General features: G+C 35.5%; 1 protein-coding gene across 30 annotated transcripts in view; it reads left to right on the top strand.

The window, feature by feature from the left end:
* The window catches only part of nrm (neuromusculin), an 898,245-nt gene that overhangs the window by 791,028 nt on the left and 86,532 nt on the right, over window positions 1-20,685 (top strand). For all 30 annotated transcript variants that reach the window (XM_073984409.1, XM_073984411.1, XM_073984407.1 and 27 more), the window contains 8 exons: window positions 355-536; window positions 613-788; window positions 973-1,104; window positions 3,740-3,855; window positions 4,742-5,120; window positions 12,771-12,900; window positions 13,383-13,478; window positions 13,698-13,856. In XM_073984409.1, coding sequence (XP_073840510.1) covers window positions 355-536; window positions 613-788; window positions 973-1,104; window positions 3,740-3,855; window positions 4,742-5,120; window positions 12,771-12,900; window positions 13,383-13,478; window positions 13,698-13,856 — 1,370 coding nt within the window. The remainder of the gene's footprint in view (window positions 1-354; window positions 537-612; window positions 789-972; window positions 1,105-3,739; window positions 3,856-4,741; window positions 5,121-12,770; window positions 12,901-13,382; window positions 13,479-13,697; window positions 13,857-20,685) is intronic.

Here is a 20,685-nt window from a genome sequence, read left to right as displayed (position 1 = left end):
TTACTGCTGCCGGGCCTGGTCCTGCTGTTGTTGTGGATTGGCAATGGTGGTTTGGGAATGGCTGTTCGGGTTTTCCCTGTTTCTTTTTTGGGGGGAGAATTTAAATTAAATTTTTCCGTGAATACCAATTGCAGACAAAACAGACCACAGGGAGAGTGGAGACGTAAGTCGTAAACAGTCATAAACAAATGTGTTAATTAACACCAGAAAATCAAGGGATATTGTCTGGCGCCCCAAAAAATATGTAAGACAATTGTAATAAATTATAAGCCCTCCCCGGAAAGTATGCAGCGTGCATGGACTTTAAATATTTTAATAAATTTATTTTGTGTTTTTGTCTTATTTTATTTAAAGGTATCGCAACGGTGTAAGCTTAAATGTAAGCGATAATGATCATTACAAAGGTGGTAATTCGGAACATGTTGCCTTGTCCATCCGCCATGCCAACAAAGAGGATATTGGCAATTATACATGCGAATTAACCAATGAGGCCGGCAAGGGTACTTCCGAACAGCAGATTTTTTTGGATGTGTTATGTAAGTCAAGCCGGATATTTAATTGATGCTTTTCAAGAGGAAATTTAATATCATTTTTTTAATTTTTTCTTTAAAGATGTCCCCACTGTTGAGGTCTTAATGACACCCGTCGATTCTGTCAAAGAAAGTGAAGAGGCTAATGTCACATTGATATGTAAAATTATTGATGCCAATCCCCCAACTTTAACCAAAGTTCGTTGGTATGCCAATTCAACATTGCTCAAGGAATTGCCAGATTGTGAAGAGACTAAAGTAAGTTTTTTTGTTTCGTTTCCTTCTTGTCATTTTGTGGTGCCTTGAGGCATTTGTGTGTTTTGTCTTCTATGTATTTTACAAGAAGCTTATAGCCATGTTATTGGTTTTCTTATTGTTGTTATGGTTTTGTATCTTTTTCTTATGTTATATATCCCTTTGTGTGTGTATGTGTATTTTGTAGGAGGATTTGTGTCACATTGATCCCAGTAAATTGCTATTGGAAAGTATTGGACGTGGCTTTTTCTATAATTATTCCTGTGAGGGCTATAATGATGCCGGCTGGGGACCACGCAGTGATGATAAGGAATTGTTGGTAAGTAATACCGTTGTTGTCATCTAAGGGGTGTGAAAATGGGGTAGGATTTTTGTGCTCTTTTTATGTAAGAAGATAGATAAAGTTGTGAAAAATAAAAAAAATAAAAAAGAAATAAACTAAACGTTTTAGATGACCTTAAGGACCATCTAAAGACCTCAGTAGAAATCTACTCCAGAGTAAAAAACTTTACGGGTCATCTACAGTGAACAGATCAGTAGCTCTCTTGATGTCATCTACTCTATAGTAGATTACTTTACGTCAGCTACTGTATAGTAGATAATTATTGACTTCATCTATGTTATAGTAGATGACTCTTGACATTATCTACTTTTTGGTAGATGACTCTTGGCGTCATCTACTTTATTGTAGATGACCATTGACGTCATCTGCTTTATAGTAAATGACTCTTGACCTAACCTACTTTATGGTAGATGACACTTGACGTCATCAACTTTACAGTAAATTACCTTGACGACATCTACTTTACAGTAGATGACTCTTGACATCATCTTCTTTATGGCAGATGACCCTTGACGTCATCTACTTTATATTAGATAACTCTTGACGTAATTTACATTTTGTAGATGACTCTTGACTTCATCTACTTCATAGCAGATGGTTCTTGGCGTCATCAACTTTACAGAAGGTGACTCTTGACTTCATTTACGTTATGGTAGATGACTATTGGCGTCATATACTTTATAGTGGATGACCCTTGATATCATCTAATCTATAGTAGATGACTCTTGACGTTACCCACTCTCTAGCAGATGACTCTGGACGTCATCTACTCTATAGTAGATAACTCTTGACGTCATCTCCTCTATAGTACATGACTCTTGACGTCATCTTCTCTATAGTAGATGACCCTTGACTTCATATACTCTATGGTAGATGACCCTTGACGTCATCTTCAGTAGAGTAGATGACTCTTGACGTCATATACTTTATAGCATATGAATCTTGACGTCATCTATTCTGTAGTATATATCTCTTGATGTCATCTACTCTGTAGTATATGGCTCTTGACGTCATCTTCTTTGTAGTAGATGACTCTTGACCTCATCTACTCTACATAAGATGACTCATGAGTCATGACGTCATCTACTCTACAGTAGCTGACTCTTGATATTATCTAATTTATAGTAGATGACTCTTGATTTATTTACTCCGTAGTGGATGACTCTAGACGTCATCTACTCCGTAGTAGATGACTTCTGACGTCATCTACTCAACAGCAGATGATTCCTGACGTCATCTACTCTATAGCAGTTGACACTTGACGTCATATACTCTAAAGCAGATGACTATTGACGTCATCTACTCTATAGCAGATTACTCCCGACGTCATCCACTCAATAGCAGATGACTCCAGGCGTCATCTACTATATAACAGATAACTTCCGACGTCATCTACTCTATCGCAGATAACTCTTGACGTTACCTTCTCTATAGCAGATGACTTCTGGCGTCATCTAATCTATAGCAGATGACTTCTGACGTCATCTACTCTATAGCAGATGACTCCTGACGTCATCTACTCTATAGCAGATGACTCCTGACGTCACCTACTCTATAGCAGATGACTCCTGACGTCATCTACTCTATAGCAAATGACTCCTGACGTTACCTACTCTCTAGCTGATGACTTCTGACGTCATCTACTCTATAGCAGATGACTCCTGACGTTACCTACTCTATAGCGGATGACTTCTGACGTCATCTACTCTATAGCAGATGACTCCTGACGTTACCTAGTCTATAGCTGATGACTTCTGACGTCATCTACTCTGTAGCAGATGACACCTGACGTTACCTACTCTATAGCTGATGACATCTGACGTCATCTACTCTATAGCAGATGACTATTGACGTCATATACTCTATAGCAGATGACTCTTGACGTCATCCACTCAATAGCAGGTGACTCAAGGCGTCATCTACTCTACAGCAGATGACTCCTGACGTCATCTACTCTATCGCAGATGACTCTTGACGTTACCTACTCTATAGCGGATGACTTCTGACGTCATCTACTCAATAGCAGATGACTTCTGACGTCATCTACTCTATAGCAGATGACTCCTGATGTCATCTACTCTATATCAGATGACTCCTGACGTCATCTATTCAAAGCAGATGACTCCTGATGTTATCTACTCTATAGCAGATGACTCCAGACGTCATCTACTCTATAGCAGATGACTCCTGACGCCATCCACTACAAAGCAGATGACTCCTGACGTCGCCTACCCTAAAGCAGATGACTCCAGATGTCATCTACTATATAGCAGATAACTTCTGACGTCATCTATTCTATAGCAGATAACTTCTTACTTCATATCTTTTATAGCAGATGAGTCCTATTCTCAGCAGATGACTCTTGACGCCATTTACTCTTCAGTAGATGACTCCTGACGTCATCTATTCTATAGCAGATAACTTCTGACTTCATATCTTTTATAGCAGATGAGTCCTATTCTCAGCAGATGACTCTTGACGCCATTTACTCTTCAGTAGATGACTCCCGACGTCATGGGTCAATACCTTTCAATTAAGTTTTTAAAACTTCTAAGAATATCCTTTTAATTTATCCCTATTTATTCTTTTTAAATGTTTTAATTTCTCCTAGGTTTTGTATGAACCCGGTCCAGCCAGTATTGCCCACTTCCCCTTGATTGCTGTTAAAAAGAAGAGTGTTACCTTTTCATGTTCAGTTGAAGATCCAGGTTATCCGGAGACAAATAGGTAAGTACACCAATTTTAAAACTCTACAAATGCATGTTAGCATACGTATAAATTTAAATCCCTTAAAACTTACCACATACACAATCCTAACCGCATATATTCCACATTTCATTACCAACCACATCATTTCCATATCCATCATCATTATCATCATTGGCATCGTTTTGTGTTGTCATTTGTCCTGGTGGCCATTGCTTTTGTTCATTCATGATTTTATGGTTTGCAAATACACACACACACAAAGTTTAATCAAAACATCACCACAACCATCATCGTTGTTACCATCATTACCACCACAAATTCACTTTTACACCGTACAAGCTTTAACAGCTTCTGAAATTGAAGAAGCTTATGAAGCTTTAATTGGCGAACATTTTCTAAAACAACAACAACAAAAACAAGAACCAGGATCACACAACAATCACCTACAACATTATCCAACAACCACATCATCATCGTCATCATCGACACTACCACAATCACATACATATGAGAAACAATTGTTGTCTGGTCACAAATCCGGTGGTCTGCAAGCAAATCCTTCGTCTGCCAAACCGAAGCATGTGCTTAAAGAAACCCATGTCTTAATTGATTTAACAAAAAATTCTCCCTGCTCTCTTCTTACCTTGACCACATTTTCGCCGCAACAACAAATCTTAACATTGTTAACAAATGTGCCGCCATCTCGTTCCCGTCAACAACACCAACAACCACACAACGACTACTACTACCATGACAATAATAATGGCTATGCCTTCGATGATGCAATGACATCCGTCTCCATGTCATCTTCAACTCCATCGTCGTCGTCATCATCAACGATTGAATTCTATCGTAAAATGGGTAAATTTTCTTTTAATGCACGCACCAAATTACCACCCTCCAGCTTCCGTTGGCTACGTGGCGGTCGGCCCACCAACTCCGACACCAAGGATTACACCATTGAACCAGTGGGCCTAGACAGCCGTACCAACTATTCCTGCTATGCCTTTAATGCGGGCGGTAAGGGAGCCATGGCCACAGTCAATTTAGAGGTACATGCACCACCATTTTTCATCAAGAATCTGCCACCATACACCGGAATGTTGCACACGTCTCGCAATGCCAATCTAACTTGTCGCATTGAATGTGTACCACGCTGTGAAATATCCTGGCTAAAGGATGGCGTAGCGATTGAGAAAAATGATACACGGTATTTTGTCAAAGACAAGTACATGGATGCCTCACCGGCAACGGGTGATTTTGAGAGTATGCTCTCGGTACTGGTAAGTAGAATGCAATTCTTTCTTATACCCTCACACTCACACTAAGGTAGTTTAGATGTGTGTGTGTTTTTGTAAAGAACTTCATTGAAGTGGCATTGTCGTAGACTGGCTTTGCCACCAGTTCCAGTTCCTTTTTAAAAAAGTCATCACTTGCTATGACTTGCAAACTGTAATTGAGATTAATTAAAGTAATAAATTGTATATAATAGAGTAGTTTCAAGGATCTTCTTCTCCTGTCACGGCCACAGAAGCCTTAAAGTAGCACCTAAACATCAAAGAATCGATATGTAGTTATAGAGGGTTATGAAGTTGTTTAATGAGATGGGTATTATTTTTGCGATAGAAGAAAAATTGAGACATTTAACAAAAAGGAAAATGTTGCAGTTGTTCACAGAAATATTGTTTGTAAAATGAGTTTTATATCCTTCAGAAAAATAAGTCTGTGAGAAATGTGGATATCCATTAAAAATACAAGTTTAAAGGAGGAATTTCAGCTCAAAAAATATTTGTTAAAAATCAAAGATTGCAGGAGGACTTACCGCCCCTAAAAATATGCATTAAAACGAGCTTTCATCTAAAGTAAAGTATTCATTAAAAATTCACTCTAAAGAAAGATTTTCAGCTCTTAAAACATCTTATAAAATCAATATACGAGGCGAGACTTTCAACTCTTAAAAAAATTTATAATACAAATATTAAATAATAAAAATCCACATATTAAGTACTCCTTTAGCTCCTAACAAGTGTTTTCAGCTCCTAAAAACGCTCTTTGAATTTTTTAAAAGAGGAGGACTTTCAGCGACTTGTATATTAATAAAAATATCTTTTAAATCTACATTTAAATGAATAATTTCACTAAGAAAGTATCAATCCATAAAAATCCACGTTCAAAGAAGGACATTCTGCTTCTACAAATCTTCTTTAAAAAGTAGGACTTTAGCTCCTACAAATATTATTTAAGCAAGTAAAAAAAGTATCAGTAAGCGTAGCCTACAGAAATATAGCCTCATCCTGTGGCTGCAGAAAAAAATAATTAACAAAATTTTATTACATTTTAAAAATAAATTCGATTTTCATAGGTGATAAAAGAATTTTTGCACCGAATAAAAGAGGCTACTAAACATTTTAGAGCGAAAAATGCATGACGGAATGACCCTAATTATTGCTTATTTTGGGGCCCATATCCCAGGAAGTATTGTCTTCCCCTATCAAAAACAATAATATAATTATGCAGTATTTATTTACATTTGCACACATTAGTTCGCATTCGAACTTGATCTAAGTTTGGGATAGTTATCGTGAGCTCTTGGGTCATTATGTCAGAAGAGATGAACTAGTCTTCAAAAAAAATGATATCGTTATATTCAGAATCACATTGACTAACATCGATAAAAATTAAAAAAAATACTCAAACAACCCTTAAACTGCACCAAGAGAACATTTTTAATTTTTGTAAGGGAGGCACCGGAAGGAGATGTCGTCCAATATACCCCTTTTCTATTCGTATTCTACCGCCCTCATATTCAATGACAGGCAGGGCTTTTTGGGGCTTTGGTGTCATAATCTTAAAAGGTATGGACTTGTCCCCCAACAAATTGTGCGGTAGTAATAGTGGCTGCAAATACAACCGCCGCAAAAGAAATCAAAACTATCGATAAAACCGCACTTTTGCGAAAATTTTGAAATTAAATTTTTTTCTGGGAGATACCTTAAAGATTGTACCGACTTCCAACCGGTCTTCTATCCATAAGATACATGCTAAAGAGGCATTGCAAAGATAGGAGTTTTCCTCGAGGGGTTTTATATACACAACAGGCCCCCTAAAGAGTTCTATATAAATAGGAATCCTTTTTAAGGTAGGTACATAAAAGTCACCCTAAAGAAGTCTTCCACACTTAAGAATCCTTCTAAAAGCATCTTCTATATTTACACAGTAGACCTCCTAAAAGGGTCTTCTATTCAAAAGAGAGTCGTCTATACATACGAAACCTCCTAAGGAGGTATTCCATGCACGAAAATCTAGCAGAGGGGTCTTCCGTGAATAAAACACCTACTAAAAATCCTTCTCTTATATAAAAGTGGGTGCCACCGTGGTGCAATGGTATGCACACCCGCCTTGAACACTAAAGGTCGTGGGTTCGATTCCGCGGCCAGGCAACATCAAAAATTTGAACGGTAGCAACATACCCCTCAGTAATGTTGGCGACATTTCCTGAGTATTTCAGCCATGTAAAACTTCTCTACAAGTGGTGTCTTATTACACGCCGTCGGACTCGGCAATAAACAGTAGGTCCTTTATCATTGAGCTAATATGAATCGGGGTGCACTCATTGGTATGAGAGAAGTCTCCTTGTCCCGTATGGGATGTTTGTGGAACAATTATTATTATATTTCCTCAAGGGGTTTTGTATACTAAGCAGACCTTCGAAATAGGTCTTCCATACATAAGAGTCCTTTTAAAGGTAGAGAGACCTTTTAAACCTATGATATGTACATAGAAGTCGCCCTAAGAGCTCTTCGGCACTTAAGAATCCCCCTAAAAGCTCCTTCTGTATTTATGAGACCTCCCAAAAAAGGTCTGCTATTCATGGGAGATCTCCAAAGGGGGTCACCTATACAAGAGGTCTTCTATACATAAAAATCCGTCTAAAGACGTATACTACACATAGGAAACCTCCCAGCCCAACCTCTTCTATATACATATATGAGATCTCCTAACGGGGCCATCCATACACAAGAAACTCCTAAATGTATCATCTATATACATATGTGAGACCTCCATTGGAAACTCCTAAAGAGCTCTTCTATACCTTGAAGACATCTAAAGAAGACCTTCTACAAATAAAACACATCCTTAGGAGATCTGCTATACAAATCGAACCCTTAAAAGAGTTCTTCTATAAATGAGAAAACAGAAGACCTCCTAATGGGGTCTTCTACACATAGGAAACCTCCTAAAAGGGTGTCTCCAAAAGGGATCTTCTATATATAGGAGACCTTTAAAAAGGGTTCTCCACGCATATGAGGCCTGCTAAAGTGAGCTTTTATGAAGAGAAGACCTTCCTGAGGGGTCTTCTATAAAAAAGAGTCCTTCTTAAGAGGTCTTCTAAATATAAGAAACCCCAAAACGGGGTCCTACATTAGGCCGGGGCGATTTGTATGGTAGGAAAAAAGTGATAGTGGGCGCCTGGAGTTTCTGATTGTTGGGATTGTACTGAGCAAAAAAGTCCACTAGACCATATGTCTACGGTGAAAATAGAGCCCCGGATTTTGACTTGAATTTTTTTCAAGGATATTTTGGCCAAACCATATCTCAGAAACTTGACCTATCCTGAAAATTTCCTTTTGCGTTCTTAGTACACTCACCAAGGGCTTTCATCTCCAAAAGGAAATTTCCACCCACTGACTTTGAGTTAAATTTTGTAGCACAGTGTAATTTATCGATATTTTCCGAAAAATCTTCACTTTCTCGGGGCCATAACTGCCTGAAGGAGCGTTCCAATGCTTTTGCGATGTACTAGAGAGTTCTTAATTATTGTCTTGGCTACAATGTTTGTCTTTGTGTTGGATCGAAAATCTCAGTGGTTTGGCAGTTACATATATGCCAAGATATCCAAAAAACTGCAAAAAAAAAACTTCAAGTCAAAATCCGGGGGCTCGATTTTCACCGAAGACATATGGTCTAGTGGACTTTTTTGCTCAGTAATCAAAAAATCCAGGCGCTTGTGGTGATGTTCAAATCGCTCCGGCCTATCCTACATACATATGGGACCTTCCCAACGTGTTTTGTGTACATAGAAACCTCCTCCTCTATACATAGCAGCCATCTTTAAGAGGTCTTCTAAATCCTGAAAAATAACGTTGAATTCTTTAAGAGTACATGTTAGTCTTTTCAAGAAATATTCCCGAAAAATACACCGTTGGTCCTTTCAAGAAATATTCTCGAAAAATACATCTTTGGCCCCTGCAAGATATAATCTTGAAACTTACACCTTTGGCCCTTTCAAGGTCCTTTTAGTCCTTTCAAATTACACCTTCGGTCCTTTCAAGAAATATTCTTGAAAAATTCACCTTCGGTCCTTTAAAAATATTTTATAGAAAATCCGCGTTTAGTCCTTTCAAATTGCACCTTTGGTCCTTTCAAGAAATATTCTCGAAAAATGCACTTTTGGTCCTTTAAAAATATTTTAAAGAAAATCCGCGTTTAGTCCTTTCAAATTGCACCTTCGGTCCTTTCAAGAAATATTCTCGAAAAATGCACCTTTGGTCCTTTAAAAATATTTTATAGAAAATCCGCGTTTAGTCCTTTAAAGTTACACCTTCGGTCCTTTCAAGAAATATTCTCTAAAAATGCACCGTTGGTCCTTTAAAAATATTTTATAGAAAATCCGCGTTTAGTCCTTCAAAAATATTTTACAGAAAATCCGCATTTAGTCCTTCAAAAATATTTTATAAAAACTCCACGTTTTGCCCTTTAGAAGTATTTTATAAAAAATCCACGTTTAGTCCTTTCAAAGTATTTTATAAAAACTCCACGTTTAGTCCTTTAGAAGTATTTTATAAAAACTCCACGTTTATTCCTTTAGAAGTATTTTATAAAAAATCCACGTTTAGTCCTTCAAAAATATTTTATAAAAACTCCACATTTAGTCCTTTAAAAATATTTTGTAAAAACTCCACTTTTAGTCCTTTAAAACTATTTTATAAATAATCCACGTTTAGTCCTTCAAAAATATTTTATAAAAACTCCACATTTAGTCCTTCAAAAATATTTTATAAAAACTCCACGTTTAGTCCTTTAGAAGTATTTATAAAAAATCCACGTTTAGTCCTTTCAAAGTATTTTATAAGAAAATCCACGTTTAGTCCTTTTAAAGTATTTTATAAAAAAATCCAATTTTAGTCCTTTCAAAGTGTTTTATAAAAATCCACTTTTAGTCCTTTCAAAATATTTTATAAAAAAATCCACGTTTAGTGCCTTAAAATTATTTTATAAAAACTACACGTTTATTTCGAAAAATGCGCCTTGGTCCTTTCAAGAAATATTCTCGAAAAATGCACCTTGGTCCTTAAAAAATATTATAAAGAAAATCCGCGTTTAGTCCTTTAAAAATATTTTATAGAAAATCCGCATTTAGTCCTTTAAACATATTTTATAAAAACTCGACATTTAGTCCTTTAAAACTATTTTATAAAAACTCAACGTTTAGTCCTTCAAAAATATTTTATAAAAACTCCACGTTTAGTCCTTTAGAAGTATTTTATAAAAAATTCACGTTTAGTCCTTTCAAAATAATTTATAAAAATCCACGTTTAGTCCTTTCAAACTATTTTATAAAAATCCACGTTTAGTCCTTTTAAAGTATTTTATAGAAAATCCGCGTTTAGTCCTTTAAAAATATTTTATAAAAACTCCATGTTTAGTCCTTTAGAAGTATTTTATAAAAAAACCAACGTTTAGTCCTTTAGAAGTATTTTATAGAAAATCGGCGATTAGGCCTTTAGAAGTATTTTATAGAAAATCCACGTTTAGTCCTTTAAAACTATTTTATAAAAACTCCACGTTTAGTCCTTTAAAACTATTTTATAAAAACTCCACGTTTAGTCCTTTAAACCTATTTTATGAAAACTCCACGTTTAGTCCTTTAAAAATATTTTATAGAAAATCCGCGTTTAGTCCTTTAAAAACATTTTGTAAAAACTCCACGTTTAGTCCTTTAAAACTATTTTATAAAAACTCCAAGTTTAGTCCTTTAGAAGTATTTTAATAAAAATTCACGTTTAGTCCTTCAAAAATATTTTATAAAAACTCCACGTTTAATCCTTTCAAAGTACTTTATAAAAAATTCAACTTTAGTCCTTTCAAAGTGTTTTACAAAAAATCCACGTTTAGTCCTTTCAAAATATTTTATAAAAAATCCACGTTTAGTGCCTTAAACTTATTTTATAAAAACTACACGTTTATTTCTTTAAAAATATTGTATTCAAAACTGAATGTTTAGTCCTTTAAAATATTTTAAAAAACTTCACGCTTAGTCCTTTAAAAATATCTTATAAAAAATCCATGTTTAGTCCTTTAAAAATATATTATAAAATATCCCCATTTAGATATTTATAAATATTTTATAAAAACTCCGCATTTAGTCCTTTAAAAATATTTTATAAAAACTCCACGTTTAGTCCTTTGAAAATATTTTATAAAAAAATCAATCAATCGTGGCTATGAGAGTCCTCTTTAAAACATTTTAAAAAATCCACGTTTGTGTCTAAGGAAGTCCTCCGTAAAATATTCTTAAAAAATATGTTTGTGGCTATGAAACGCTTAAAAATCCACCTTTGTTATTATGAAAGTCCTCCTTAAAATATTCTTAAAAATTCACGCTTGTGTCTAAGAAAGTCCTCCCGAAAATATTCTTAAAATTAACGTTTGTGAATGTGAAAGTCTTTCTTAAAATATTCTTAAAAAATCCACGCTTATGACCATGAAATTACTATATAAAATATAATTAAAATCCTTGTTTCCCTGCTATGAAGGTCCTCAATAAAATATTTTTAAAAATCTATGAAATTCATGAAAAATTTATGTGAAAATCAAATAATCTTCAAAAATTCACATCTGCGGCCATGAAAGTTCTCTTAAAAATAATCTTAAAAAATCCACGTTTATGAAACAAAATTATTTAAAAAATCCAAATTTGAGACAATGAAAGTCCCTTTTAAATGTCCTTAAATATATTTTAAGTACCCTTTGAGCATCCTTAAAAATCCACTTTTGTGGCTAAGAAAGAAAGTCCTCCTTAAAATATTCTTAAGAAATCGACGTTTGTGGTTGTGAAAGTCCTCCTTATTAAAATATTTTTAAGAAATCCACGTTTGTTTCTATGAAAGCCCCCCTTTAAAATATTCTAAAAATCCACGTTAATGACTATGAAAGTCGTCCTTAGAGTATTGGTAAAAAATTCATGTTTATGGCTTCCTTAAAATATTCTTAAAAAAATCCAAGTTTGTGGCTATAAAAGTACTCATTTAAATATCCTCAAAAGCACAGGTTTGTGTCTACGTCCTTCTTAAAATATTCTTAAAAAAATCCAAGTTTGTGGCTATGAAAGTCCTCCTTAAAATTTTCTTTAAAAATCCACGTTTATTTCTATGAAATTCCTCCTTAAAATATTCGTAAAAAACACTTTTGTGGCTATGAAAGTCCCATTAAAAATTTACTTTAAAAAATCCTCGTTTCCTGCTATAAAAGTCATTAATAACATATTCTTACAAATCTACGAAATTCCTCCTTATTATATTCTTAAATTTACCTCTGCGGTTATGAAAGTCCTCTAAAAAATATTCGTTAAAATTAAGCTATGAAAGTTCTCTTACAATATTCCCTAAATATCCAAGTTTATTGTTGTGAAGTTTTGTCTTAAAATGTCCTATACAAATCGAATTTTATGAGTCTGAAAAGCGTCCTTAAAACAGTTTTTTTCCTTCTCTAAGGATTCACATGGGGACGATAACAATAGCTTTTAAATTTTTTTCAAAGAGTTATTTTTTACAAAAGATTATGTTCATTTTTGCATGACCCATTTTCTTTGTAATATGTTTTTTAATCCTTTTATCTCTCTCTTTCTCTCTCCCTCTTTTGAATGCTTGCAGCACTTTAACATGTCCAATTGGCCAAATAACAAATTTGACATTGAAGGAGATAATGCCAATTATACATGCATTTCAACTGGCAATGCTGTGGGACCGGGCATCAAAAGTGGCACTTATTTCAGTATCGAATGTAAGTTTTTTTAAGGCTTTGGGGTTTTGCATTGCATGCAAACACGCCAGCTATCGCAACCATACAAATCCCATAAAGGCGGTCGAAACAAACAAACAAACAAAAGCTTTAAGCAAAAACCAAAAAAAAAAAAAAAAACAGTGACCAGAAAAATCTAGATAATATTCTTCCATCACACAGAAGTTTGTGTAAAAAACACAGATACAATGAATTTGTTTAAAAAAAACAGAATGTTAAAATACCCCTCTGACATATGTGTCACTTGTATAATAGTGTCGGACGACTGGTGGTTTGCTTGCAGTTATTGTTTGCTTTGTTGTGAAAGAGCCCAACAAAAAGGGATTTATCAAAATATGTATAAAAATGTGTATATTTTTGCGGGGGAGGCAAGGGTCATATGTGGCCTCATTCCGAGTGGTTTATCGTTTTTTTTAATGTTTACTGAATTGTTTTTTGTTTTCTTTTTTTATTTGACATGACAGATGCACCCGATAATACCACTGTATCCGAAGAAGTTGTTTATGTACCAGAGGAAACAATACCGGGACGTGTCATATGTAAATCGAGAGCTAATCCTGGTAAGTGCCACCAGAGGTTCAACAAAAAATAAACAACTCAAAACCCACCATCACTTCAACTTAAAACAAATGTGGGGTGGTTTTGGATTGTTACTTTTTACCCTTTGCTTTACAAAAATATTATTGTTTATGACTTTAATGGCTTGGCTTATACCGATACCAATCTCTTTGTCTTTGTGTGTGTGCGTGTGTTTATTTTGCTTTCATTTTATTTTACAGAACCCACTTATGAATGGCGTTTCAATGACAAAACTGTTATACGCGGCAATGCTTTAATCATCAATACACCCATGACCCGCAATGATAGCGGTCGTTACACTTGTGTGGCCTATAACAAACATGGACGCAGTTCTGCTGAAACATTCATTGATGTTCAATGTAAGTAGAGGAAAAAACTTTATTAAAAAATATAACTAAAATATGTATACAAATGAAAACGAAGGGAGGATAATAATTTGGTTGTTATAAACGATTTATATTTACATGACGCACCATTCAGCTCTAAAGAACCTAACTTTTTCCTAGGTCAATAAAAAATATGGTTCTCTCACTCTTTTTTGAAGATAGTTTATCTATGTTTGGGGGTTATCGAAAAATAGTCTCTTTTCTATAAACACTTTATTCCAGCTGTGAGTCGTACCCCTTGGGAAACGTTTGCTAAAAATTTTACCTAGCCTTCTTCAACTTCCCACCACTATTACACCTACCTCATTTAATCATTCATATGTATGCTTTTTTTTCCTCCCATATACATAAGTACGTTATTTTTTTTTCTCAAATTGACAACATCGAAACATTTAACAATGTTTATAGATTTTTAATTTTCTTCTTTTTCCGTTTTATTGTTGTTACAGTTTGTTGTTATTGCTTTTTTTTGGTATAGACATGAACACTGTTTCATTTCGTCACATAAGTTGTGTGTTGCGGTTGTGGCCTTTTGTGTGTGTTGTCCTCCATATGTGACCACTTTCCCGGTTAGTTAACAAAACAACACTCAAACAGTCATTCAAAAAGCAGCCATCTATTTATCCACTATAAGCAACCGCCGCGCCAGCACCATCATCATCCACACCAACATCACTACCGCCACTTGACATCATCAATAGCCTAGACCTCCATCAAATCCACAATGGCGGGCACAAACACGCCCTGGCCATAACAATTGTGTATAGAAAAAAAGGGTTTATAAAAATTTTGTTGGAGTATTTTTTTGATTATGTCCTTTTTCCGGTTTATATTTTTCACTTTGATATGGTTTCAGTTTGTTGTTGTTGTTGGTGTTTTTTTGGTGTCTTGTCAATGGGTTCTGGTTATTGAACCTGTTGTTGGTAACATTTGGTGTTGATTGTTATGATTATGGGCATAAAGTTTGGTTTGGGATGCCCAATTGTTGTTGTTATGTTGTTGTGCTCATTTCTATGGCAAAAAGGATTTCCAATTTTTTGGTTATTTTTTGAGGCTTTTTGTTAATAAGACTTTCAGTGTGACATGTGTTTGTTTACCCTGATGTGTGCTGGCTTGCTTACCAAAGAAAATAAGTTGAGGTTTAATCTCGTTTGTCAAAAGCGGCAAAAGGTTTTATATTTTGTGATCCAAATTTTTTGTTTGTTTGGGCAAGAGCCATAGTTATATTTAAAAAGCAAATATGGCACGGAAAGGATAAAATTTAATAAACCCACAAATTTACCAATAATGGTTTAATAAAAAGCAAACATATTTTTTTCTAACGGAGCAGAGAGTTAACTATTCAATAAAAGTTTATTAAAACTTATGTGGTTGGAGCTGAAGCCATAGGAAAAACATAAGTTAATGGTTTAAAGAGAGAGAGAGAGAGAGGGGAACAATTAAGAAGACCTGCTATGGAATTATATACAATATGTGGAACATACGGAAAGATTTTTAATAGGACTTTTTATCCCCTTAGGACACTGAAAACTCCTTAAATGGATCATCCGTAGACCATTGAAGACCTCCGAACGAGAACTTCTACAACAATGAAGTCTAGCTCTCTATATTGGTATTCTATTCGTAAAAAACCTTTTTGAAAGGGTCTTCTATACAAACAAGACATCATAAAGGGGTCTTCTATTCCCAAAAAAAACTTCTGAAGGGGTTTCTATACAAACAAGACCTCCCAAATGGGTCTTTTATACGTAAAATGCCTTCTAGCGAGGTCTTCCATATATATAATTCCTCCTGAAGGGAAGCTCCAACCGTATTAGACGTCTAATTTAGACCCCCTGAGGTGGTCTCCTATAGAAAGAAGACCTCCTTAAGGGTTCTTCTATAGAATGATCACCTCCTGAAGGAGTTTTTTGTTCAAAGAGCACCTTCTGAAGGGGTCTTCTGTACAAAGAAGACCACCATCTAGAGAGGTCTTCCATACATATAATTTCTCCTGAAGGGAAGCTCTAACCGTATTAGAGGTCTAATTTAGAACTCCTGAGGTGTTCTCCTATAGAAAGAAGACTTCTCAAGGGTTCTTCTCTAGAACGAAGACCTCCTAAAGCAGTCGTTTTTCAAAGAGCACCTTCTGAATGGGTCTTCTGTACAAAGAAGACCTCTAAAAAGATGTCCTATATTAAGTAGACCTCCTACAGCGGTCTTCTACAAACCCTCCCAAGAGGGTCTTCTTACATAGCTGACCTCCTAAAGAAATCCTCTATACATGGAAGACATCTTAAATTAATCTTCTATACACAGAAACCCTCCTAAAGGATTATTCTATACATAGACGACTTCTTAAAGGGGTATTCAGTCCCTATCCCTCAAAGGGTCTACTAGGGATTGAAGACCCATTTAAAAGGATTGTACGGAACACCTACACGGGTTTCCATAGATAGAAGTCCCCTTATAGAAAAACTCCGAATGGGCTTTTCTATTTAAAGAAGATATCCTACAGGGACCTTCTATTTAAAGAATACCTCCTAAAGGGTCCTTCTGTTTACAGAAGAACTCCTAAAGTGGTCTTCCATTTATAGGGGTCTTCTAATTGTAAAAAAACCTTCTAAAGGGGTATTTTATTTGCAGATGACTTCGAAACGGGTCTCCTAATTGTAGAAGACCGCCTAAAGGGGTCCTTTACTTACAGATTACCATTAAAGGGGTCTTCCGTTTATAGAAGACCTCCTAAAGGGTTCTACTGTTTATAGAAGATCTTCTAAAAAGGTTCTCCTGTTTATAAAAGACCTCCTTAAGAGGTCTTCTTTTTATAGAAGACCTCCTAAAAGTGTCTTCTTTTTATAGAAGACCTCCTAAAGATGTCTTCTATTTAGAGAAGACCTCTAAAAAGATCTTCTGTTTATAAAAGACCTCCTCTTCTGCTTATAGAAGACCTCCTAAAGGGGTCTTCTATTTATAGAAACCTCCTAAAGATGTCTTCTATTCAGAGAAGACCTCCTAGAGGGGTCTTCTATTTATAAAAGACCTCATAAAAAGATCTTCTTTTTATAAAAGACCTCCTAAAGGGGTCTTCTATTTATAGAAAACCTCATAAAAGTTTCTCCTGTTTATAGAAGACCTCATAAAAAGATCTTCTGTTTATAGAAGACCTACTAAAAAGATCTTCTGTTTATAGAAGACCTCCTAAAGGGGTGTTCTGTTTATAGAAGACCTCCTAAAGTTGTCTTCTATTTAGAGAAGACTTCCTAAAGGGGCCTTCTATTTATAGAAGACCTCTTAAAAAGATCTTCTGTTTATAAAAGACATCCTAAAGGGGAATTCTGCTTATAGAAGACCTCCTAAAGGGGTCTTCTGTTTATAGAAGATCTCCTAAAGATGTCTTCAATTTAGAGAAGACCTCCTAAAGGGGTCTTCTGTTTATAGAAGACCTCCTAAAGATGTCTTCTATTTAGAAAAGACCTTCTCTTAAAAAGATCTTTTGTTTATAAAAGACCTCCTAAAGGGGTCTTCTGCTTATAGAAGACCTCCTAAAGATGTCTTCTATTTAGAGAAGACCTCCTAAAGGGGTCTTCTGTTTATAGAAGACCTCCTAAAGATGTCTTCTATTTAGAGAAGACCTCCTAAAGGGGTCTTCTATTTATAGAAGACCTCTTAAAAAGATCTTCTGTTTATAAGAGACTTCTTAAAGATGCCTTCTATTTAGAGAAGACCTCCTAAAGGGGTCTTCTGTTTATAGAAGACTTCCTAAAGATGTCTTCTATTTAGAGAAGACCTCCTAAAGGGGTCTTCTGTTTATAGAAGACCTCCTAAAGATGTCTTCTATTTAGAGAAGACCTCCTAAAGATGTCTTCTGCTTATAGAAGACCTCCTAAAGGGGTCTTCTGTTTATAGAATACCTCCTAAAGATGTCTTCTATTTAGAGAAGACCTCCAAAAGGTGTCTTCTTTTTATAGAAGACCTCCTAAAGATGTCTTCTATTTAGAGAAGACCTCCTAAAGGGGTCTTCTGCTCATAGAAGACCTCCTAAAGGGGTCTTCTGTTTATAGAAGACCTCCTAAAGATGTCTTCTATTTAGAGAAGACCTCCTAAAGGGGTATTCTGTTTATAGAAGACTTCCTAATGATATCTTCTATTTAGAGAAGACCTCCTAAAGGGGTCTTCTGTTTATAGAAGACTTCCTAAAGATGTCTTCTGTTTAGAGAAGACCTCCTAAAGGGGTCTTCTGTTTATAGAAGGCCTCCTAAAGGGGTCTTCTATTTATAGAAGACCTCCTAAAGATGTCTTCTATTTAGAGAATACCTCCTAAAGATGTCTTCTATTTAGAGAATACCTCCTAAAGGGGTCTTCTGTTTATAGAAGACCTCCTAAAGATGTCTTCTATTTAGAGAAGACCTCCTAAAGGGGTCTTCTGTCTATAGAAGACCTCCTAAAGATGTCTTCTATTTAGAGAAGACCTCCTAAAGGGGTCTTCTGTTTATAGAAGACTTCCTAAAGATGTCTTCTATTTAGAGATGACCTCCTAAATGGGTCTTCTGTTTATAGAAGACCTCCTAAAGATGTCTTCTATTTAGAGAAGACCTCCTAAAGTGGTCTTCTATTTTTAGAATACCTCATAAAAGTTTCATCTGTTTATAGAAGACCTCCTAAAAAGATCTTCTATTTATAGAAGACCTCCTAAAGGAGTCTTCTGTTTATAGAAGACCTCTCAAAGGGGTCTTCTGTTTATAGAAGACCTCTCAAAGGGGTCTTCTGTTTATAGAAGACGTCTCAAAGGGGTCTTCTAGTTAGAGATGACGTCCAAAGTGATTTTCTACTTGCAGATGACGTCTAAAGGGGTATTCTTTTTATAGAAGACCTCATGCAAGGTCCTCTCTTTATAGAAGTCATCATTAGGTGTCCTCTGTTTATAGTAGACCTACTAAAGGGACCTTCTCTTTATAGAAGACCTCCTAAAGGGGTCTTCTATTTATAAAAGCGTCTTCTATGTAAAGAATACCTCCTAAAGGCGTCTTCTATTTAAAGAAGACCTCTTAAGGCAGTCTTCTATTTAAAAAAGATCTTATTAAGAGGTCATCATTTAAAGGAAGACCTTCTACAATGGTGGTCTACTCTTAATAGAAGGCCTCCTAAAATGGTCTTCTCTTAATAGATGACCTCTGAAAACTGTCTTCTGTTTAAAGAAGACCTCTTGAATGGGTCTTCTGTTTGTAGAAGACCTCTTAAAGGCTCTTCTTATTATGGAAGTCCTCTTTAATTGGTCATCTGTTTATAGAAGACCTCCTAAGGGGGTCATCTTATTATGGAAGACCTCCTTAAGGGGTCTTCTTTTAATGGAAGATCTTATTGAAGGGTCCTTCAATTTAAGGAAGACCTTCTACAATGGTATTCTCTTAATAGAAGACCTCTTAAGATCGTCTTCTTTTAATCAAAGACCTCTTAAAACAGTTTTCTGTTTATAGAAGATCTCTTGAATGGGTCTTCTGTTTGTAGAAGACCTCTTAAAGGGTCTTCTAATTATGGAAGTCCTCTTAAATGGGTCTTCAGTTTATAGAAGACCACCTAAGGGGGTCTTCTTCTTTATGGAAGACCTCCTTAAGGGGTCGTATTTTAATGGAAGACTTCCCAAAGGGGTGGACCTTCTAAAGGCTTCTTCTATTTAAAGAAGACCTCTTAAGGCAATCTTCTATTTAAAGAAGACCTTCTAAAAGCGTCTTCTCTTTATAGAAGATCATATTGAGGGATCTTCAATTTAAGGAAGACCTTCTAAAATGGTCTTCTCTTAGAAGAAGACCTTTTAAAACTGTATTCTGTTTATAGAAGACCTCTCGAATGGGTCTTCTGTTTGTAGAAGACCTCCTAAAGGGTCTTCCAATTATGGAAGTCCTCTTAAATGGGTCTTCGATTTATAGAAGACCTCCCAAAGTGGTTTTCTTTTTATGGAAGACCTCCTTAAAGGGTCTTCTTTTAGTGGAAGACCTCCTAAAGGGGTATTCTATTTATAGAAGTCTCCTAAATGGGTGTTATAAAAAGCCTCTGAAACATTATAGAAGACCTTATGAACGGTTCTTCTATTTATAGAAGACCTCCTAAAGGGTTCTTCGATTTATTGAAACCCCCTAAATTGTTCTTCTATTTACAACATTCCTTCTTAAGAGTTATTTTATTTACTGAAGACTCCTAAAGGGGTCTTCTGTTTATAGAAGACCGCCTAAAGTGGTCATTTGTTTATAGAAGACATCCTACAGGAGTCTTCTGTACGCAGAAAATCTCATAAAGGTATTTTTTTTTTTAGGAGTCCTCTTAAATCACCTTGAAAGGTATTCTGTCCATAGAAGACTTCTAAGATGTTTCTTCCATTTATAGAAGACCTCGGAAAGGGTTCTTATATTTATAGAAGACCTCCAAAAGAGTTCTTCTGTTCATAGAAGACATCATAAAGGGGTCCTCCATCCCTATAAAACCTCCTAAATGGGATCATCTAGACCTATAGAACCTCCTTTAAGGGTCTTCTATCCCTCGAGAACATCCTAAAGGGGTCTTCTGTCCCTGGAAGACCGTTAAAGGAGTCCTCTTAAAGGGGTTTTCTAATTGTATAAGATCCACTAAAAGGTTCTTCTCTTTGTAGAAGATTTCCTAAATGGGCCTTCTTTACATAGAAGATCTCGTTGAAAGATCTTCTGCCCATAGAAGTTTTTTCTATTTATAGAAGACCTCGACAAGGGTTTTTATATTTATAGAAGACCTCCTAAAAAGCTCTCCTGTCCATAGAAGACATCCTTAAGGGGTCCTCTATCCCTATAGAACC

This window comes from Musca autumnalis, unplaced genomic scaffold (assembly GCF_047663935.1).
Source record: "Musca autumnalis isolate F117 unplaced genomic scaffold, ASM4766393v1 scaffold_4, whole genome shotgun sequence".
Lineage (NCBI taxonomy): Eukaryota > Metazoa > Arthropoda > Insecta > Diptera > Muscidae > Musca > Musca autumnalis.
Note: the sequence above shows the minus strand (reverse complement) of the source record. Positions and strands in the feature narration are given on the sequence as shown.